Below are 23,300 nucleotides of genomic sequence, written 5' to 3'. Positions count from 1 at the left end.
AAGTGAAAATCATATCACTACAGGACCCTTTACTTTGTTTAAATACACACAGATCATGGCTCCTCATTTACACAACCAGGGGTTATAAAAGAAAAGCAGACAGTGGTTTAGAAAGGGGATGACAACATTATCAGAATAAAAAATGCCAACAACAACAGCAAATACAGGTGACAAGTTACATTAAAACTTCTATGTAACAAGTTACATTAAAACTTCTATGTAGAAGCAGATGAGCAGTTTATTGCTTCGGAAAACACTGAGATACAAGTTTCCACAGAGCATCCTTGAGCTCCTGGTTCCTCATGCTGTAGATGAGGGGGTTCACTGCTAGAGGCACCACCGAGTACAGAACAGACACCACCAGGTCCAGGGATGTGGAGGAGATGGAGGGGGGCTTCAGGTGGGCAAACATGGCAGTGCTGACGAACAGGGAGACCACAGCCAAGTGAGGGAGGCAGGTGGAAAAGGCTTTGTGCCGTCCCTGCTCAGAGGGGATCCTCAGCATGACCCTCAAGATCTGCACATAGGACAGCACAATGAACATAAAACAGCCAAAACCGATTAACAGACTAAACACAATAAGCCCAAGTTCCCTGAGGTAGGAGTGTGAGCAGGAGAGCCTGAGGATCTGGGAGATTTCACAGAAGAACTGGCCCAGGGCATTGCCCTTGCACAGGGGCAGTGAAAATGTATTGGCCGTGTGCAGCAGAGCAGTGAGAAACCCAGTGGCCCAGGCAGCTGCTGCCATGTGGACACAAGCTCTGCTGCCCAGGAGGGTCCCGTAGTGCAGGGGTTTGCAGATGGCAACATAGCGGTCGTACGACATGACTGTGAGAAGATAAAATTCAGCTGAAGCTAAAAAGACAAACAGAAAAATCTGTGCAACCCATCCTGCATAGGAAATGGCCCTGGTATCCCAGAGAGAGTTGGCCATGGACTTGGGGAGAATATTGGAGATACAGCCCAGGTCGAGGAGGGTGAGGTTGAGCAGGAAGAAGTACATGGGGGTGTGCAGGTGCTGGTCCCAGGCTATGGTGGTGATGATGAGGCCGTTGCCCAGGAGGGCAGCCAGGAAGATGCCCAGGAAGAGCCAGAAGTACAAGAGCTGCAGCTCCTGTGTGTCTGTGAACGGCAGGAGGAGGAACTGGGTGATGGAGCTGCTGTTGGACATTGGCTGCCTGTGGGCATGAGGACCTGTGCAAGGAGAAAAGACAGTGACAAGTTAGGGGAGAGTTCTCTGAGGAAAATAAACAGGCTGTTTCTCATGGAAAACCCCCTCCCTAATGATGGAATTTTTCTGCCAATTCTCTCTTTCTACCAGCTGAGAAAAACAGTTCATCACAGTTTAAATGCAGCTTGGCCATCTGGTTTCCATGAACACACCTGTGAGGCAAGATCCACTGAACTGCTGTCAGAACAAAAACTGATCCTCATGCCCACTCCTAACCCTGGAGCAAGAGCACCAGGGACAGGTGGAGAAACAGGGAAGAACACTGCAGTGCTACCACAAAACAAAGCAAGGACAGAAAGGCAGATGGGCATGCTGTGGAACCTTCTCCTGACCCGGCTGTGCTGCTGCCACCCACATAATGACACTGGAGAGCAAGTACTTTTAGCACTTTCTTTGTGTACCCCGTTGCAGGAACCCTTCACCTGGAGGTCCAGCTGCTGAGGTGGAGACTCGTGGCCTGGACCCCATGGCTTTGGGGCAGAGGGTCTGCTGGGGAGGAGCGGAGACCAGCGGTTGCACTGGGAAATGTGTCTGCAATCGAGAGCATGTGAGGGAGGTTCCTGAATCCCCTCCCCAGCATTTCTGGTAGCAGTTAACTCTCCCTGCCCACGTCTCTGCTGCCCGCAGCTGTGTCTCTGTCCCTGGTCTGCTCCCTGTCAGTGTCACAGACCCCGTCCCACCCGCTGTGTGCTCAGCTCTGTCCTGCTCACACCTCCTGGCACTGCCCAGGGGCAGCTCTGTGTGTGCAGGGGCTCAGGAGCAGCTCAGACACGTCCTAACGAGAACTGGGGTCTCAGTGTCTGCTCCAATGAGAGAAATAAATCCCCATCTCCCACTGCACACCCAGCCAACCAAGAGTGGAAAACTGAAAGCACAGACTCCTTCCCTTGCGGCTGTTCCTGTATCAATGTTGTTGTTCATAAGGACCCTCTGCCATGTCTGTGGGGGGATCTGGAGCTCTGAGCAGCCCTGACCCACACAGCCCCCTTCAACCCCACAAGCTCCCTGCCTGCCCTGCCGGGGGTCGCTCCTTCCCCCCACAGCTGCTGCCATGGGATCTCCCGGGCAGGCTGAGCGCTGACCCTGGCAGGCGGCAGAGTCCCTGCCCGGCACAGCCCTGGGGTGCAGGGACCCTGCTCTGCAGGACAGCCCTGGGCATCCCTGGGTGCTCACCCGGCTTCACAGCTGTTCAACATGGCCTGACAAGAGCCCCGTCCTTACAGATCCCACAAGCTGTGCCTGTGCCAGTTTCAGGAGATGCCTCCAGGAGCTACAGCTGCACTGCCCTGCACCAGAGACTTACCATGGCAAGGACTGCAAAGGTTTCTCCTCCAGTGAGCTCTCAGTCATCCTCCAGTCCTGACCACCTTTAATCTCTCTCTGCCTTGCTCGTCTGCTGAGATCCCCAGGCAGAGCCCTCAGCCCTGCTGCATGTGCAGAGGAGCTGCTCCTGGGCAGAGCTGTCTCTCTGCAGCGCTGCCGCTGCCATGAGCTCCCTGTGTCCCAGGAGCCCAGCCCAGCTCAGCACCACAGGAGCAGCCCAAGGAGCTTTAATGACCCCTCTGGTGGGTTTGGTGCTGAGTCCATTGACCTCAGACCCTGAGGGGAACATGAAGAAACTTCTCAATAAGTCAAACTTAGATGCAAACTTCAATGTTTCCGGTAATATTAATGGGTCCCACTGAGGGACACAACTGAAGAACTGACCCCAGAGTTCGGTTAGAGCTGAAAACTGGAGGCAGTGATGAGAGGTCAGGAAAAGCAAAGTAAAGGTGTCTCTGATGCTGCGCAAACCTGGATGTGTTTCATTAACCAAAGGGCCAAGCCCTGACCCCCAACCCTGGGGAGTCAAATCCTGTCCCTCCCACGTTGCCCAGGGCCCTTCCTGGGACAGTGTGATGTGGGGCTGTGCAAGGCCAAGGGCAGGACTATGGTCCCACACCTCCCAGGTTCCTGGCTGGGGACAAGGCGGGTTTTGGAGCTAATTGACGACATCTTCCTGACACGAGTGACTGAGGAGTCAGTGGGGTGAGGTGCCCTGTGGGACTTCACACTTACAAACCAGAAAGAGTTGGTCAGGATGGAACAGTCAGGGGTGGGAAAGTGGAGCTGAGGCTCCTGGGAGATGAGAACAAGGCCAAGAGCAGGATTTCAGGAGAGCAGGATTTGGCCTGCTGAGGGACCTGCTTGGGTCCTGTGGGATATGACCTTGGTGTCTGCAGTGCTTTTCTCTCACATCTCCTCCCTCCTCTCTCCCACCTGCTGTTGTGCAGCGTTTTTTACCCTTTCTCAAATACAATATCCCAGAGGTGCTGCCAGCATCACTGAGTGGCTCAGATTGGGCAAGGAGTGGGTCCATCTTGGATCATCTGAAATCACCTCTGTCTGATGTTGGTCAAACTCCTGTTGTCTTCTCAGAGAGGTGACAACTGTAGCACAGCTCACTCATAACCAGTTCCAAGACTTTGCCATGTAAACACAGTACATGCTGACAACATGTTGGGTGTTAAAAACTACTTGATCGTGGAGAAGAAATGGAAAATATCTTCTGTAAGCAACGTGAGGAAGTTTCCAGTCAATGAGCAGGTTCCTATGAGGAACTGTAATTGCCCTGACATTCACTGGCCAGTCAAAGCTGTAGCTGCCAACAAATTCGTCTTAACTGCTATTTATAGTGGAAATCGTCTCTGTTTGTCTGTTCCTGAAATCTCTCTAATCATCCACACCAGACTTGAAGCCTTTAGGAAAATGATGCACAGAGTCTTGGCATTTAAGAGCATTTTAGACGCTAATGAGCCCTCTGCTGCCATGATCCTGAACTGCAGATGCTGAAACAATGAACAAACCTCCAATGAAGTAAAAGGCAGAAGCAAACCCCAAGTTTCTGCCATATGAGCCCTTGATGCTTGTTCATCACCAGAACAGGATGGAAATGGCACTGCCATACATGATTAGCCCAAGAGAGGCCTTTCTTCCTTCCATATTCCCAGGAAAATCTTCCTCCTGTTCCTCCTCCACCTGCAGACATCAACTGCTTTCCATGTCTGGGCTCAGACATGGCTGGAAGGGTTCACTGAAGCCATCAGCCATCTCATTGCTTCTCCCTGACATGCCCTGACCCTCTCCCACACCTACAATGGCCAATCACGGCTGCTCAGGCCTCCCGCTCTTCAGAAGAGGCCTCGAGCTTCTTGGTTCTTCCTGCTGCTTATTATAAACTTCCTCGCCCTCTCCAGAGTTCACGGTGAGCTTTCTTGTCCATAACAGCCCTTTATGACCATGTCTTAGTAAATGGTTGTGTTTGTATGATCATTTGTGCAGAAAGGGCAGTCACAGGACAGCACCCAATGTGTCAAAACTGATGCCGAGTGAAATGCCGTAAAGCCCGGATGAGTTCCCCTGTGTCTGTGTCTCTCCTGGAAGGAGTTTGTCCCGAGACGGGGATGCAGCTCCTGCCACTCTCTGCAGAGGCACATGAGCAATGTCCATCACCTGGGGACACAAAGGGCGACGTTTGCCAGACCACCCTACATCTGAACTACTTAGATGTGTGCTTGTGGATGGGGTATGGAGCCTTATAGTGCAAATACCTATTTAATTGTCATTGCCAGAGAAGCGACCACAGATACAGAGTACTATTTAACAGATATGGAAATATAAGCATATAAAACTGACATTCCTAGACAAATTACACAAACACCTGAAGGATTATTCATGCCTTTTAACATGATTATCCACAGAAGCCTCACCAGCTTTGCATCTCAGGAAATGGGATCCAGAGTCCAAGGGCAGGATGGTTTGGGCTCTGCGCTGGGATCTGGAAACTGAAACGTGCTCCCATCTCCCAGCCCCCTGCCCTCCTCAGTGAGGGTGTGAGACATTCTGCCAGCGAGGGCTGAACTCACAGCCATGACCAGTATCTTATGTCCAACTGCAGCCAATGGTGTCCTGCCAGCTCGAGATTGGAGCTTCCATTGCTGGACGTGTTTAAAAGACGTGGAGATGAGGCACTTTGGGACATGGTTTAGTGGTGAACTTGGCAATGTTTGACTTATGGTTGGACTCCGCCTTCTTAAGGGTCTTTTCTAGCCTAAATGATTCTCTGATTCTATGATTTGGGTTGAAACCATTTCAGTTCCATCACCTCCAGCTTCCCTCAGAGGCGGCTGTTGTGTGGCACAACTGTCCTGGCTCTCCAGGCAGGTTGGGCACTGGGTTGGTGCCTGCATTGGCATTTTTCCCCTTCCTGGGGTAAAAGGCTGTTGAGCAGAGACAGTTGTAGAGATTTGGGTCACAGGGGTTTGCAGCAATCCTGTCAAACTCTGAGCAGGATGAGCTTTGGAGCCCAGGAAAAATGGAGATGCTCTGAAGGATGTTTGTGAACAGTGGTACTGTTCACTACTACTACACTACTAACAGTAACAGAATACTCTGTATTCTTGGTTATGTTGATGAATCAAAGCTCTTTAATTTCCCTCCCAGCAGTTATTCTCACTTCTCAAAATACATATTCCATCTCAATAGCTGGCCTCTTGTATGAAGTCCTTGGAACAGTGCTTTCTCCCACGTCTACCTTTTTTTAATTTAAAGAATACACCTGTTGGTCAGAATTTCTCCCAGTTCATCCCTCTTCCATCCATTTTCTCCTTTCTTTCTCTGGTGTGAGGGGCAGTTGGCATAGGGGAGTTGTTTCCTTTTTACTTAAAGAAAGGCAAGGAACAGATCCCAGCTTAGTGAAAAGGCACAAAGGAAGCCAGAATCTTTATGTGGTGTGCACTGACAATACATTGTTCCCTACATTTCTAATCTCTGAAGTCCCAGCTGTGCAGCAGAGATTGGAGTTATAAGCCCCCTTCATCTGCCCTGTTTGGCACCATGTAAAATGGAACTAGCCCAGTCAAATGGCTGGTTTGGATTCTCTTCACAGCCTGAACCACCACATGGGTCAGAAGATGAACCAGGATGCTCAGAGAGGACTAAAACTTCTCGGTTCTTAAAGTTCAGGTGTTCCCTGGAATCTCAGCAGACAAGTTGTGCCAATTGCTCGGTGCAAGGAGCTGGTCAAGAGCCTCGTCTCCATTTCTATAATGATGAATTTGCTGCCTGGCTGATGTGCAGACTCTGTGCATGGATGCTGACACCTGTTGAGCAACCTGCTCTGAAAGGGTTAACAACATGGGCTGTTCTTTCTGGAGAGGCATTTGGACAACAAAAAATAAGATCTTGGCTGAGGGCAAAAGAAAAAGGATGGAAAAGATGTGGTCAGGACTGTTTGGAGGCACTTGTAAAGCAGCCCTGCACCTCATGTGAATTACTTCTGTGGTCAGAGAGAACCTGAGAGTTCTCCCTAATTTGAAAACATGAAGGGGAAGGAAGGACAGCGTCATTCAGGCTCAAAGGAACCTCGGGAGGTGTCTTGACCAACCTCCTGCTCACAGCAGGGTCAGACCAGATTACTCTGGCTTGATCCAGACACATCTTGGACACCTGGCTTTTTACCCATCTATTTACACACTGACACAGACCATAATATCCTACCTTGGACACAATAATGCTACAGGAGATGACACTGAATGGCTTGCTGACATTCACGTCCCAGATCATCGTTGTTACCCCACATCCACAACCCTGTCCTTTCCTCACAGAAAGCAAAGAGGATGGACAGGCACAACCTGCCCTGGGCAAACCCCGTCACCTTCTCTTCTGGACACCCAGAAATGGGGTCCCAGTGGACATGCTCTGGGGCACAGCCCTTAGTTCCCCTGCTCACCCATGGGCCATTTTGAAAAGTGCACACACTGTGTGAGAGCTGCCAGTGCTCAGGGAGTCCCCCCAGTCTCCATGAGCTTTCCAAGATGGTGGAGAGTGGCCTCACTGTGACATGGTCCGGCTGTCCCAGCTCCTGGGATGCTGCCCCTGCTGACCCATAGACTGGAGAGGATTGTGTTATTTCCAGTGACCCCTGACTTGATCCACATCCACTGCTGCTTGTTCTGACTCCAGTCACAGAGGCCTGGGAGACCTTGCTGGACAAGAGGGAGAACAAGAGGACATAGGGATTCTCACCTCTTTCTTTTATTAAGTTCATCAGTGGCCAGACAACGAGTTTGTTTCTCCTTTAACTGTTCCTGCAGTAGTACCAGCTCATTATGGGAAGTTGAATTGCCTTACAGGTGTGGGCTGAGCTTTGATCTGGACTGTTACTGTGCTTGGAGGCTGCTGTCCTTGGAGACCAGATGAACTCACTTCTGCCACCCTGCCTGGCAGTTCATTCCATCCGTGTCACAGCTCTGTCTGCAGCACTGACAGCTCCAGCTCTGCCAGTCAGGTCCCATCCCTGCACCCAAGATGTCCCATTTCCAGCCCTCTTGGGCTACCAAGGTCAAGATGTCCCATCCCCGGACCCCGTGAGGCCACCAAGACCCAGGATCTCTCAACTCTGGACCCCTTAAACCACCAAGACCTAAAACATCCCATTCCTGGACACTTCGGGCCACCCAGACTTATAATGCCCCAACTCTGGATCCAAGATGTCCCATTTGCAGCCATCTCAGGCCACCAAGACTTAAATGTCCCAACCCTTGGATCCCTTAGACCACCCTGGCCAAGATGTGCTATCCCTGAACCCCTTAGGCCACCAAGACCTATAATGTCCCATCTCTGGACCCCTAGGGCTACCGCAAACCAGGCTGCCCCATGTCAGACCTCTAATGTCCTATCCCTGGAAACTTTAGGCCACTCAGATCAAGATGTCCCATCTCTGCTCTCAAGATGTCCCATCCCTGGACACTTTGGGCCAACAAGATGTAGGATTTCCCACTTCTGGAAACTTTGAGCCACCAATACCTAAAATATTCTATCTCTGGACCCCTTAGACCACCAAGACTTAAGAGGTCATTAGGGGCAGTCACATGGCTTCACCAAGGGGAAGTCATGCTTGACCAACCTCATTGACTTTTATGAAGACATAACGAGGTGGATACATGATGACAAAACAGCGGATGTGGTCTACCTTGACTTCAGTAAAGCCTTTGACACAGTGTCCCACAGCATCCTTGCTGCTAAAATGAGGAACTGTGGACTGGATGAGCGGGTAGTGAGGTGGACTGCAAACTGGTGAAGGGAAGAAGCCAGAGGGTGGTAGTCAATGAGGCAGAGTCCAGTTGGAGGCCTGTATCTAGTGCAGTGCCTCAGGGCGCAGTACTGGGGCCAGTACTGTTCAATAAATTCATCAGAGACTTGCATGAGGAAATAGAGTGACTGTCAGCAAGTTTGCTGAACACAACAAGCTGGAAGGAGTGGCTGACACTGGAAGCTGTGCAGCCGTCCAGAGACCTGGACAGGCTGGAGAGTTGGGCGGGGAAAATGTAATGAAATAGAACAAGGGCAAGTGTAGAGTCCTGCATCTGGGCAGGAACAACCTCAGGTTCCAGTGTGAGCTGGGGAATGAGCTGTTAGGGAGCAGCGTAGGGGAAAGGTACTTGGGGGTCCTGGGGACAGCAGGGTGACCATGAGCCAGCACTGGGCCCTTGTGGCCAGGAAGGCCAATGGTACCTGGGGTGGGTTAGAAGGGGGTGGTCAGTAGGTCAGAGAGGTTCTCCTGCCCCTCTGCTCTGCCCTGGGGAGACCACACCTGGAATCTTGTGTCCAGCTGTGGCCCCTCAGTTCCAGCAGGACAGGGAACTGCTGGAGAGAGTCCAGCGCAGAGCAACAAAGATGATGAAGTGGAGCATCTCCCGTGTAAGGAAAGGCTGAGGGAGCTGGAGATCTTTATTTTGGAGGAGACTGAGGGTTAACCACATTAATGTTTATCAATATGTAAATGATGAGTGTCACAAGGATGGAGCCAGGCTCTTCTGACAACCAATGATAGGACAAGGGGTAATAGGTTCAAATTGGAACTCAAGAGGTTCCACTTAAATTTGAGAAGAAACATCTTCTCAGTAAGGGTGGCAGAGCCTGGCCCAGGCTGCCCAGGGAGGTTGTGGAGTCTCCTTCTCTGCAGACATTCCAACCCGCCTGGACACCTTCCTGTGTAACCTCATCTAGGTGTTCCTTCTCTGGCGGGGGAATTATAATGGATCACCTTTCGAGGTCCCTTCCAATCCCTGACATTCTCGGATTCTGTGATTCTGTTGTGGGGCCCTTGAATTGCCTTACAGGTCTGGACTGAGTTCTGATCTGGACTGTTGCTGTGCTTGGAGGCTGCTGTCCTTGAGACCAGATGAACTCACTCCTGCCACCCTGCCTGGCAGTTCATTCCATCCGTGTCACAGCTCTGTCTGCAGCACTGACAGCTCCAGCTCCCCAGTCAGGTCCCTGGCTGAGGACATGGCCTCACATCTGGGCTGAACCACCCCAGCTGTGGCACCAGCCCAGCTCTGACCTGCACAAGAAACCTGGTACCAAGTGTTCAAGAGCCCATGTGTGCAAAGGCTTTGCTGCAGAGCACAGACATGACATGGCCAGAGACTGATGAATGTCTCTCTAGACCTAGGAGTGTAAAACCAGAACAAAATGCCTAAGTTCATTCACCTGAAGATATTCCTCCCCCGGCTTGGAGGAATTAGATCCTTTGCTGTAACATTCCTGGTGTTCTGTCTAACGATGGGACAAGAAAAGTTGATTCTCATACTGATTTATTTTTTTAAAATGAAAAATACAATGCTGGAAAGAAGTGTCTCTAAAGAGGAGAGAGAAAGAATCAACATCACTAATTACTTCAACTTCGAAGTTGTGCCCCTGGAGCCCCAGGGACACCTGGAGGAGCCCAGAGGGGACAGAGAATGGGACATCATGGGCTGCTCCTGTGCTGTGAGCTGGGCTGGGCTCCTGGGACACAGGGAGCTCATGGCAGCGGCAGCGCTGCAGAGAGACAGCTCTGCCCAGGAGCAGCTCCTCTGCACACGCAGCAGGGCTGAGGGCTCTGACTGTAGATGCTGACGGGAGAGCAGCCAGGCATAGAGAGATTAAAAGCAATGTGGGGTGGTTGGTTGCTGAGGATTCAATGAGTCTAATCTTCGCAGTGCTAACATGGTAAGTCTCTGGCTGTAGGACAATGCAGCTGCATTTCCTGGAGGGAGACCCTAAGCTGGTACATTCCACAATTTACAGGATCTGTCAGGTCTCTCTCACAGTATCTCTGTTGTAGAGGAGAAGAACACACTCCAGAGCAGGGCTTCCCTGCTGCACTGTCAGAGGGACAGGGAATGACGACAACTTCTGCTGAGGGTGATTGCAGGGGGAGCACCCAGGGGTGCCCAGGGCTGTCCTGCAGAGCAGGGTTCCTGCACCCCAGAAGATGTGGTGGAAGGAGCAAACCCTCTTGGGCAGGAAAGGTCCTTCTGCTGTTGAGGGGGTGCAGTGTAGGTCAGGGCTGCTCACAGCTCCTGATCACCCCCGGAATATTTACAACAAGAGTTTTCAAGGAGAAAAACAAGAGAAGGAGTATTTAAAAGATAAGGATCTTCCCTGAGTCTTTGTTTTCAGTCTCCTACTCTTGGGAATGGGTGGGGATAAATGGAAAAGGAGTTGTTATTTTTAAACAAATGTTTGAGAACTGCAACTGTGTGATCAGTAGGTCTTCAAGAGAATCCTGTCATGCTTTCAGCCACTCCTCTGCTTATGCAGGAACACCATCACCTTTGCTGGACACCTTACACTTAGTCTGACCTGTCCTGTTTTCCAGCCTGCAGACAGGAAGATGCCCCCAGGCAGTGCCTGTGAACAGGCAGGATCTGTAGGGCCAGGAGGAGGGCACAGAGGGTGGGATGGTCTGTGAGCACTGACAGGGAACAGACATGGACAGGGAAACACCTCCCAGAGGGAGAATCTCCAGGCAGCAGGGAAATGATCAGAAATGAGAGGAAACCAAACCCGGAATGGTTATGGGAGGGAGAAGAGAGAAAAGTCTCTGTGACCCCCTGCAGGTCAGATCCCTCCTGTGAGCAGCCCCCTGGCCTCCTGTCCCACCCAGCAAAGCCTCTGCCCTCAGGGCCAGGGGCTCCAAGGCATGAAGCAGCTCCTGTGCAGCCAGAGCTGCAGTTCCTCTGCAGAGCACAGGGGCTGAGAGCAGCTGCCCGGCACTGTTGGTGTCTGGGAGGTGGCTGCACAGCTGGGGAAGGGGGACGCTGTCTGAGTGCCCGGCTGCCTCTGCCCTGGCCTCTCTCACCCCCACCCTCACCGCATTTTCCTTCTTGCTCCCCTGCTCTGGGTCACTGCTGTTGGGGTCTTGTTCTTGCTGTCAGGCTCTCTGGGGATGGCAGTTTCAGCTGCAGAGTCACAGCCTGATCTTGTGGGTCCTTTCCTGCAGGTGTGTCCATGGGCACACGTGTCCCAGCTTTGCTCTGACCTGTGGGCTGTGGGCAATGCAGTCTGTGGGGCTGGGAAATGAGCTCTGTGTGTCTTAGACTAAATGTTGGGTGCTTAGACCTTAGGAAAGGGTGAGACTTGTCATGGTCTGAGGTGGATCCCTGTGATCTCAGCAGTGCCTGGTGGCTTTTCAGGGTAACGTGGGAGTGTGATCAGCCCCCATCTCAGAAAGGTGCCAGCCCATGGCAGCTGGAGCAGGACAGAGGGACAGAGCAGCTGCCCTCACTCTGCACTGACCCACAGGCATCCTCTGGTCTCGCAGGACTCGCTCTGTTCTCCCTGAGTGCAGCAGAAATGCTGAGGGTTTCTGACACCCAACAACACTCTGCAGTGAATATGGGGGGTGGTGTAAAAAAACCTGTAATTCCTAAACTGCCTTCACCATCTCTGTTCCCTATCACTGGGAAAGCAAGTGCTGACAGCCCTTCTGTGTTAGCAGAACCAGGACAGTCCCCACCGTTCCTGTGGCCCCACTTCTGCAGAGCTGGGCTGACTTATCGACAGCCCAAGGGCAGGGGCCCTGCTCTTGGTTGCACATTTTCCAGCCCCAAGCAGGGCTGCAGCCACAGTGCTGAAAAAGGTACTCCTAGAAAAACACAAGAGTGTCTGTGTATGACAGGGGAGGGTCTGTGGGAGTTGGTTTGATTTTTGTCAGAGAACTCTGACCTGGATCCTCACTGTCTTTTTTTTTTTCTCATGACAGCGCCCCGTGCTCAGGAAAAGCAAATGTCCAACAGCAGCTCCATCACCCAGTTCCTCCTCCTGCCGTTCACAGACACACGGGAGCTGCAGCTCTTGCACTTCTGGCTCTTCCTCGGCATCTACCTGGCTGCCCTCCTGGGGCTGCCCTCATCATCACCACCATAGCCTGGGACCAGCACCTCCACACCGTCATGTACTTCTTCCTGCTCAACCTCACCCTCTTGGACCTGGGCTCCATCTCTACCATTGTCCCCAAGTCCATGGCAAACTCTCTGTGGGACACCAAGGCCATTTCCTATGCAGCGTGTGCTACACAACTCTTTCTGTTTGTCTTTTTAGCTTCAGCCGAGTTTTACCTTCTCACCATCATGTCCTACGACTGCTACGTTGCCATCTGCAAACCCCTGCACTACGGGACCCTCCTGGGCAGCAGAGCTTGTGTCCACATGGCAGCAGCTGCCTGGGCCACTGGGTTTCTCACTGCTCTGCTGCTCATGGCCAATACATTTTCACTGCCCCTGTGCAAGGGCAATGCCCTGGGCCAGTTCTTCTGTGAAATTCTCCAGATCCTCAACCTCTCCTGCTCGCACTCCTACCTCAGGGAACTTGGGCTTCTTGTGTTTAGTGTATTTTTTGACCTCTGGTGTTCTGTGTTCATTGTGTTGTCCTATGTGCAAATCTTGAGGGCCGTGCTGAGGATCCCCTCTGAGCAGGGACGACACAAAGCCTTTTCCACCTGCCTCCCTCACCTGGCTGTGGTCTCTTTGTTCCTCAGCACTGCTTCATTTGCCTACCTGAAGCCCCCCTCTATATCCTCCTCATCCCTGGACCTGGTGGTGTCTGTTCTGTACTCGGTGGTGCCTCCAGCAGTGAACCCCCTCGTCTACAGCATGAGGAACCAGGAGCTCAAGGATGCCCTCTGGAAACTCATATCCTATTGTTTTGTAAAGCAATAAACCACCCATCTGCTTCTACATAGGTGTTTTAATGTAGCTAATTACAGGTCCAGCCTGTCATCTGGATTTTTTGTTGTTATTAGTTGTTTTCTTATTGCGATAATGTTGTCATCCCCTTTCTAATTCACTATTGGGTTTTCTTTTATAACTGTTGGCTGTGCAAAGGAGGAGCCGTGCTCTCCTTCTCTCCAAACAAAATAAAAGGCTCTTTAGTGACTTGTTTATCACTATATCCTTCCTGCAAACACATTTTTAGAGCTCCAGGGATGGTTCCTGTGTTCATGGGAGGAGGGTAAAAGAGTCCATCCTGGCAGCCCTGCCAGGGAGCAGCAGCGCTTGTTCTTCCAGATCTGTTGTGGTTCCACTCCACACTCTCCTTCTCATCCCTGGTGTTGCTGCAAGGCCTGAGTGCTCTGGCAGCTTGGTCACCGTCCTGCTGTGTGTCAGTGCTGTGGGCGCAGGCAGGGACAGGCAATGGGCACTGCTGTGACAGAGCTGGCGTCAGAATAGCCTTTCCAGATAGAGAGGTGATCTCCTATAGGCAGAGCTGGAAGGTTCAAGTCTTTATCAATTAAGTACGTTTGCCTTGTACAGATGAGATGTGAGCACGCACATCATGTACGTGAGCTGACATGGACCTGAGTGAGCACAAACACCATCAACTATTCCTTTCCATTCCGTGAAGACCTGTGAGACAGACGAGGTCTTGAGGTCACTTCATTTTGAGAGGAACAACCTATGGGAAATCACCTGAATGCTGCACTGGGTTGTGCTTCCTTGAACTGAGCTCCCTGTGTCCATTCCTCATGACGTGGGTCATCAAAGATGAGTGCAGAGCAGGTGACACAGCACAGAGGTAAGATGTGTCCTGTTCTTTGGGAGTGGCAACAGGAGGCCAGAGGGACACTGACTCCTTTGTCTGTGTGTAATAGGGACAGACTCTGTCTCTGAGAGTCCCTGGGTGAACAAGGAGTCCTGAGACCAACTCAGATATGGATGCCTGACAGAAAATGAAATTTCTGTGTGTGACTCCATTAACAAACCCCACTGGATCAGTGAGATTCATCTCAGCTGCCTTGGACAGGATCATTTCAAGTGCTCCAGTCTGCTCTGTCACCCTTTCTTGTGATTCCAGATTGTCATCTCAAAAGTACCATAGAAACCAGAATGGTTTTTGGGTCCTAAGGAAACTCAGACCTCAAACCCATCTTCAAGAAGAGCAGGAATAGGAACTGGGATAACTACAGGCTGACCACCCTTCCTCCCTCCCTGGGAAGTGGGTGGGACAAGCCTCCTGCAGCCATTTCCAGGAATGTGAAGGACAAGGAAGGGATTGCTGAACCCAAACGTACAGGGGAAAGAAAGGCATGTTGTGCACAGGGCGTTTGCAAGGCTCAGCCATGGTCTCCTTCTGGCCAGAGTGGTGCTGATGGGGCTCAAGAAGTGGATGCTGGGTGGGAAGTTGGCTGAACCATCCAGCACAAATATCACCAGTGGTACAAAGTCCTTTGTACAGCCAGTTACTGGTGTCATCCCTCAGTGACCAGCACTTGGACAACACTGTGGGACGTCTTTATTCTCCCTTTACAAGATATAAGAGACAGCACTTTAAGTGCCTTGAGGATGATACAAACCTGGGTGGAGGCCTTGAGCAACCTCACCTGGTTCACCCTGAGCAGGAGAGTGAGACAAGATGAGTGAGACAAGGGCTCTCTGCAAACCTGAGTTATTCTGTGATTTGACAGAATTTTTGCCTTGGAGAGGTTTTTGGAGAGAGAATAGATGGAAGAATAGGAAAAAAAAAAAAGGCAAAAGAGGACATACGTGCTGTGTTAACATAAATACAGCGGTTCCAGTGAGGAGTGCTTTTCACTCTCATTGTTAGTAGGAAATATATTTGAATAATTTGAACAAGGTGAGGAAGTGAGATGGGTGTCTACAGCCTGTGGGAAAGAGGGACAGGGGTAGGACTGTGTAGAGCATGGTTCAGTGTTGGTCAGGTCCTGGGTGCTAAGGAGTGGGATGGGTGTGTGTGGTATTATGAGGTCAGTTGTGTGGGTTGTCATGTCCATCCCACCTGAGAACACGATGGGACAGCAGCAGGAACATGGTCGTGTCTGTCAGAGAAGATGAAAGGCCAGCAAAAGTCATGGGATTTAGATCATGGTGAGGTGACTTCTCTATGGTCAGGTAAAAAAGCACAAGAAGACTAATGGGTTGGTTTCCCTGCATGAAGGGCAGTTTCTGAGGTGGCTGAGCTTCCTTGATAGTGGGAAAAAGCAGAAGAGGGAAAAAAATATCACAAAGTGCAATTTGGAAGGTGCAGACTGGATATGAGGAGTAAGAAACGCCACTGGAAGGGCAGTGCTGTGGGGCAAGAGGTGACCCAGAGGGAGCTGCATCAGCCCATAGTTTGTGTGCCAAAGAGGAGCCGGTGAGGGTGCAGACAGAGCAGTGAAGGTGCAGAGATGCTGGGTGAGAGCAGGTGGGAAGCGACATGGGTGTCTGCAGCCTGCAGGGAAAGAGGGGCAGGGGCAGCACCGTGTAGAACAGCCTGTGGTGGAGATGGCAAAGGGCGCTGTAAGGCTGGAAGGGACACACAGAACCCAGGTCTCTGTCCCCTTGGCCAGGACAGTTGTCTCTGCCACTGAGGCCCAGGAGAAGACATGTTGTCCTCATGGCACTGGGGCCTCGCTGCCTCCTTGCAGCCCCATGGGGAAGCTGGAAGTTGTTGTCCCAGTGTTGTCCTTCCCTGGGCCTTGCACACCCACATCCGACGGTCCCAGGAAGAGCCCTGAGCCGTGTGTGAGGGATAGGATCCCCCTTCCCATTGCCTGGAGCTCATGGCTTCTCCTTTCTGCTTCAGAAAGCAAACCAAGGGGTTTCTCACCATCAGAGCTGAAGAAAAGACTAAAAGGAGACCTCATGGTGGCTACAGCTTCCTCACAAGGGGAGAAGGAAGGGAAGGTACTGATCTGTTCTCTGTGGTGACCAATGACAGAACCCAAGGCAATGGAAGAAGGGTGTGCCAGGGGAGGGTCAGTGGGACATGAGGAAAAGGTTCTTCCCCCAGAGGTGCTGGACACTGAACAGGCTTCACAGGGAGGTGTCACAGCCCCAACCTGACAGTGTTCAAGAAGAGACTGGACAACGTCCTCAGACACACGGGGTGACCTGTGGGGTGTCCTGTGCAGGGACAGGAGTTGGACGCCACGATCCTTTGGATCCTTCCAACTCAGGAGATTCCTTGATTCTATGAAATACTAGGTAATCATGTGCATGTCCAGTGTGTGCATGTGGTGAGATGAACCCAAGTGAGCACAAATGCAATCAGCCATTCCTTGGGGTGACATAAAGGTCAGTGGGACAGAGATGGTGTTTGGGGGTCTCTTCCAACCTGCGTTATTGTAGGATTCCATGAATATTTTCCTTGGAGATATAAAATGCCCCAGAGTAAATACAGCAGCTCCTCGGAGGAACGTTTCTCCACTCAAAAACTTGATAGGAAATCTATCAGATACATTTGATGAAAGCAGCTCAGTTTGATCTGCTCACACACTGGACCACAGGGAGGGTGATGGTGGGTATGATGGCGTATGGTCACTTGTGTCTCAGGTACTCATAGTCCAGTAGGAAGCCAATGGCTGTGGGAGGCACTGTGAGATCACTTCTGCCTCTGCAGGGGATTGGCCAACAGCAGGAACATGGCTGGGAAAGGACTGTGTGGTCACACACACAAGACAAGCAATCAGGCTCAATCAGTATGGCTTGATGAAAGGCAGGTCCTGCTTGTCCAGCCTGATCTCCTTCTGTGACAAGGTGACCGCTGAGCAGATGAAGGAAAGTCTGTCGTGGGGAGTGAATCCGCCACACGGGCTGTGGGTGTTGTGTCCTTAGACTGCAGTAAAGCCTTTGACACCGTGTCCCACAGCATCTCCTGGAGAAGCTGCAGCTCATGGCCTGGATGGTGTATCTGCGATGGGTAAAGAACTGGCTGGAAGGCATTTTGTCCCCTGGAGCCATTTGTCCCCTTCCTATTCACATGGACATCCCATGAATGCATCACTGCTCTACCCCAGTGTAGACAGGCACAAGGCCTTCTCCTCCTGAACCTCTTATCAATGCCACTGTTTTCTCCAGCAGCCTCATCCTTGACTGTGGGATGCCCAGAACAGCCCTCCCAAGACAGTTTGACAAAGTCTTTTTTCTACACTATCCCCACATCCCTTCTCAGTCCCCTCATGTACAGCTCAAGGACCAGAAAGGTTGGGTGCAAGTGGAGCACTGAGAAAAATGGTCAGGAAAGCTTTGAGGTGCACAGAGAGCCCATCACCATGTTGACAAGCTGGTCTCTCTGAACAGTCCCAGGGGACCTGGACAGCATTTGCTGTGTCCCAGAAACTCGCCTGGAAGGTTGGGATATGGAGAAGAGGTTTGGTCTGGGAAGGGACAGACAGGGACTGGTGGAACTGGCTGGTGTGACCGTGAGACATCTCTCCAACGCCTCAGAAAAGTCCTGGCTCTCAGGGAGGCTGCATGGTCCTCTGAGAAAGAAAATAGCAAAAATGACTTATCATGGAATCATAGAATAATTGTGGTTGGAAGAGACCCTTAAGATCATCGAGTCCAACCATAACCTAAATCTGGCAGTAAACCATGTCCCTAAGAGCCCCATCTATCTGTGTTTTAAACACCTTCAGTGATGGTGACTCCACAACCTCACTGGGCAGTCTGCTCCATTGCTTCAAAACCCTTTCCCTGAAGAATTTCTTCCTAATATCCAATCTAAACCTTCCCGTGTGCAACTTGAGGCCATTTCCTCTTGTCCTATCACTTGCTACTTGGGAGAAGAGACCAATACCCTCCATGATAAAACCTCCTTTCAGGTAGCTGTAGACAGCGACAAGGTCTCTCCTCGGCCTCCTGTTCTCAAGACTGAACAGCCCCAGCTCCCTCAACCGCTTCTCGTGAGACTGATGCTCCAGACCCTTCACCAGCCTTGTCACCCTCCTCTGAACTCTCTCCAGCACCTCAATGTCTTCCTTGCCATGAGGGGCCTCAAACTGACCCCAGGATTCAAGGTGCAGCCTCACCAGTGCCCAGTACAAAGGGATGATCACTTCTCTAGTCCTGCTAAAGCTCTGATTGAATCAAGGCTTGAACACCTTGGTGTGACCCAGTTGGTGATGGGTTGGACTGCAGACTCCTGAGGTCCCTTCAACCTCAGTTCTCTCATGATCCCATTGTGGGGATCAGCAGGCGATGATGGGGCAGGACCCACCTGTGCTGTAGGTGACCATCTAAACCAACATCTCAGCCAGGGAACCAGCCAACACCTCAGTGTGACTCGCTCTGGGCAACGTGTGAGGAGTCCTGGGCAGGGAAGGTTCAGAGGGCATGGGGCGCTGTGCAAGACACAACATGATCTTGGCTTCATGCCTGCAGGCCCATCAGATGTCAGTTGATGTCAATGACAATTAAAATAAGAGGAACTGAAGACAAAGATCCAAAGCAAAGGAAGGTGTCAACTTACTTTCTTTCTTTTTCTTTCTTTCTTTCTTTCTTTCTTTCTCTCTTTCTCTCTTTCTCTCTTTCTCTCTTTCTCTCTTTCTCTCTTTCTCTCTTTCTCTTTCTTTCTTCTTTCTTTCTCTCTTTCTTTCTCTCTTTCTGTCTTTCTTTCTGTCTTTCTCTCTTTCTGTCTTTCTCTCTTTCTGTCTTTCTTTCTCTCTCTCTCTTGTATGTATTTATTTATTTATGTATATTTTATGTATTTATCTATTTATTTACTTCTTTATTTACTTCTTTAATTATTTAGTTACTTGTTTACTTACTTATTCACATACTTATATATTTGCTTATTTATTTATTTACTTACTTTTTTACTTATTTATTTACTTATTTGCTAAGTTATTTATTTATTTATTTATTTATTTATTTATTTATTTATTATAAAGTCTTTGCAGGGGAGTCTCTTTTGTTTGGAAAGGAAAGAGTTCTCCAGAACTGGGGATGGATTTAGGACACATATATCTTCAGCTCCAGGGACACAAACACCTGGTGCCAGTGTAGATGCCCCGGGAACCCCTGCCCAGGCTCCACCTGCACTGCACGGTGCTCTGGTCTCCCCAGGTCCTGTGTGAGAGATGCCAATCCCAGGCCAGCACCTCAGGTACACTGGGCCCCTAAAATGGCCCTGGCTGTTTATGGTGAGACAGCTGATGACTGATGTACTAAGGGTAGGAGAAGAAATATTGGTCTTCCCCTGTACTTCTATTACCAACACTCTAGTATTTCACCTCCCTTGTCATTCAGGAGTTCCCACCGCTCCTGATTAAGTGTCCCTGTCCAAGGACAACTTTCCAGCACTGTCTGGACGTTTGCCCTTCCCAGTGCTCTCAGGTTTCTCCTCCACTTGCTCTTTGATCATTCAGTGGCCTCTCAACTGTCTGGTTTCTGCTTTGAGCTTCAGGGAGTTACAAACTTGCCCCGTTCTTCAGAGCTCTAATTAACATGGCAGTCAACACCTTCATTGTGTTTATTTCTATCCTCTCCTGTCTCTCTGTCTAAACCAGTTCTTGTGTGGGTGTCCCTTGTGGATGCTGGACCTCATCAGATCCACTTACACACACAGCTGAGGAAAGTGTTTTGCTGTTTATTGAAGTGTGCAGTGTTTGCACAGGAGAGCAGGTGGAGCTGGTGCACAGGAGCTGCAGCATCTCCTGCAGAGCTCAGTGGAGAAGTCTGATGGAGGAAAAGTGATGCAATCTCTGGTGGCCAATGAGGGAACTGGCAGACTGGGGGTGGGGGTGAGGAGCCAGGTTGTCCATACAGTATCCACCCTCAAGGACTGTTCTCCTGCCTGTATAGATGTCTTCAGGAGACCCTTCGGGATCAATGTCCAGTGTAGAATGCTGCTGTCACTTCTTCCATACACTGAAAAATGACAGAAAGTACCCTGGAAAGAAAAACCCCTCCTTTATGAAATCTTCTTTGAAACCTTCATCAGCAAGTGTCCCATTGAAACCTCTGAAGTTAGTTCTGCAAGTCTGGAAGATCTGAATGAAATTACAGAAAGAAACATTGCTCATTAGGGCTTTCTGTGTTTTAATGAGCCCCATGGCGTATTTGGTGCTGAGTCCATGAACCTCAGATACCAAGGACAGACTGAAGAATCTGCTCAAGAAGTCCAAGCCAGAACAAACTCCAAAGTACCTTGAAGCATTAATGGGCCCCACTGAGGGCTGTTACTGACAAAGCCTCCCCAGGGACTCCTTAGAGCAGATAATTGGAGGCAGTGATTGCATCAGGTACAGGCAAAGTGCAGCAGCTCTGATGCTGAGAAAGCCCTTGGTTTGTCTGATGAAGGACAATGGCCAAGCCTTGAGCCCCTGCCCCTGGAAGGGAGATCCTGTCCCTCACGTGTGGCTCAGGGCTCTTCCTGGGGCTGTGGGGAGTGCGATGCCCAGTGCAGGACAATGGTGTGACACTCCCTGGGGGTGCAAGGAGGCAATGGGGTGCCATGGCCATGACAACCATGTGTCTCCTCTTAGGCCTCGGTGGCAGGGACATCAGCCAGAGCCAAGGGGACAAAGACCTTGGCTCTTGCAGGGACATCCAGCCTTGCCAGCCCCCTTGGCCATGTCCACCATGGTCCATCCTGCACTGTCCCAGGCCTGTGGCTGTTTCCCCATAGGCTGCAGACACCCCATGCACTTCCCCACCTTGTTCTCAGCCCAGTGTGTCCCCCACCTGTGCTGCTGTCTCTCCATCCTCACCAGCTGTTCCTGGAAACACAGAGTCATGCCTGATCCAGAGTCCTGAATGAACACAGGACTGTGCTCAGAATGACATTTCTTTATCTTGAGCTCCACTCTAGATCTCCAGAGCTGCAGTTTCTGATGATTTTCCTTTCTCATGCTGTTTCTCAACAACAACAAAAAAATTAAAAATTGACACCATCTTGGAAAGTGATTTTCAAGATTTCTGAAGCTACTACTGCCCTTTCTTGTCATGGTTTTACCACAGCCACCAACCAAGGCCATGAGAGCTGCTCACATCCTGCTCCTAGTCCCCAGGTGGGATAAGGGAGAGAACTGAATGGGAAGGGAGAACCTTGTGAGTTTAGGCAAAAAATTAATATGACAATAAAAATAATACACTACTACTAAAAATATACTTATACTAAGATATACATAAAGTAAAATATATGACACTCAGTGCAATCCCCCACATAACTCCCATTGTGCTGAACAGGCAACCCAAAAGAAGAGAGCACCCTGGTCCTGAACACCTGATCCAGGCAAGAGAAAGTACAAGTGCAAAAGGCAGAGAGGCACAAGGGCTAACTGAAAAACAGTAAAACATCGTAAAACTGAACTACAAGTGAACTCCCAATAGAATGGAACTTCTGAACAGAGCTAAGCAATGTAGCCGGAAAACCAAAACTAACAGGCTGGAAAAGGCACCTCCAGCTTTATACAGAGCATGACGGTAATGGTAGAGAATACCTCGTCGATTGACCTGGATGTCAATCAAGGTGCTGTCCTGTCTGTGCCTTCTCTTACCAGTTTGCACCTGCAGCTGCACTCCAGAGAAGTCCTTGGTTTCACTGACAATGCTCCAGGTAAATTAAATATTAATAGATAAATGAAATTAAGAAAATATACTCAGTGCTATCCCCTGTGTAACTCCAGTCACACGGAGCAGCCACTCCTGCAGAAGGGAGCACCTTGGTCCTGAACAGCCCATCCCAGCGAGAGAGAGCAAAAGGGCAACAGGCAGAAAGGCCCAAAGGCCAACGGCAAATGGCAGAACGGCAAAAGGCCGAAATGACATTGAACTCCCGACAGGATGAAACTTCTGAATGGAACTGACCGAACCAGCTGGAAAACCCAAAGTAACGGATGTAACAAGCCCAAAAGCTGGCTCCAGCTTTAGACTGAGCATGGCGCTAATCATAGGGAATATGTCATTGATCAGCCTGCATGTCAATCCAGGTGCTGTCCTGTCTGTGTCCCCTCCTGCCAATCTGCATCCACAGCTGGATGGCCAAAGAAGTCCTTGGCTTCCCTGACAACAGCCAAGATACCAGTGAGTTCTGACATTCCTTTCATAGCAAATGGCAAACACTGTAAAGCTGCTAAAAGACAAAATGAACTCTATCCCAGGGAAGAAACAGCGTTACCTCATTATTCTCATAGTAAATCTAAACAAAAGACTGTACTGGCTGTGAAGGGGAGAGGTTCAAAATGCATGAAGAAAATTAACTCAGTTTCAGCAAAACCAGCACGTTTCCTCAGGCTCGCCTTCACCAGGCTAAAGAAGTTTGGGTCTCTCAACATCTCCACACATGACCCAGACTTTCTCTGGCCACATGGCAGCTCCTCCCCGTTCCTCCAGAATGGGGAACCTCACACTGGGACACACGGCTCCAGATGTGACCACACCAGTGCTGAGTCACGATGGACAATAACTGCCCTTGTCTGGGTGGCCACGCTCCTCCCAGTGCAGCCCAATGTGCTCGTGGGCATGTTCCTATTTAGCACCACTGACAACTGGCTGAACATCCAGGCTCAGAGGGTTGTGACCAGTGACACAAAGCCCAGCAGCAGGTACCATGAGGAGCACTGAAGGACACCATATCCTTACCCAACATCTCCTCCTACAGGTGTCTCTTGGGTCCCTGGAACGACCTCAGTGCCAAGGGGGAGAGCACTGCCTGTGTGGGGTGGAGGAGATGGGGTCTGGAATGAGGGTCCTGGGGCAGTTTTTCCTGGTTGTTCATGCAGCAACAAGCTGGGCTAGATATTTGAGAGCAGAACTCTTCCTAAGGGCCTCCAAGGGGCATGAGAATGGTCTACAGTTTCCTGCATGCTGCCTTTTCTGGTGGAGATCACAGAGGCTGTCAGCCCTTTAGAGGACCCAGGACAGGCCTTGTCCTTCCTCTGGTCACAGCTGGACCCCAGTTCTCCAGCTTGGCCCCAGCTCAGGAGCCTTGTCTAGGGGTGACGTTTGGGGTAAGGTTAACAAGAGGGGTGCGT

At 50.6% G+C, this 23,300-nt stretch overlaps 1 protein-coding gene across 1 annotated transcript; it reads right to left on the bottom strand.

The window, feature by feature from the left end:
* Positions 1 to 238: 238 nt before the first annotated feature.
* On the bottom strand, positions 239 to 1,171 carry LOC308052612 (olfactory receptor 14J1-like; the record flags this gene model as incomplete). Its single annotated transcript, XM_080364672.1, has 1 exon — positions 239 to 1,171. One exon carries the CDS (start codon positions 1,169 to 1,171, stop codon positions 239 to 241), a length of 933 nt encoding a protein of 310 aa, XP_080220798.1.
* Positions 1,172 to 23,300: the final 22,129 nt, after the last annotated feature.

Source organism: Nesoenas mayeri (assembly GCF_963082525.1).
Source record: "Nesoenas mayeri genome assembly, contig: SCAFFOLD_41, whole genome shotgun sequence".
Classification (NCBI taxonomy): Eukaryota; Metazoa; Chordata; class Aves; order Columbiformes; family Columbidae; genus Nesoenas; species Nesoenas mayeri.
Note: the sequence above shows the minus strand (reverse complement) of the source record. Positions and strands in the feature narration are given on the sequence as shown.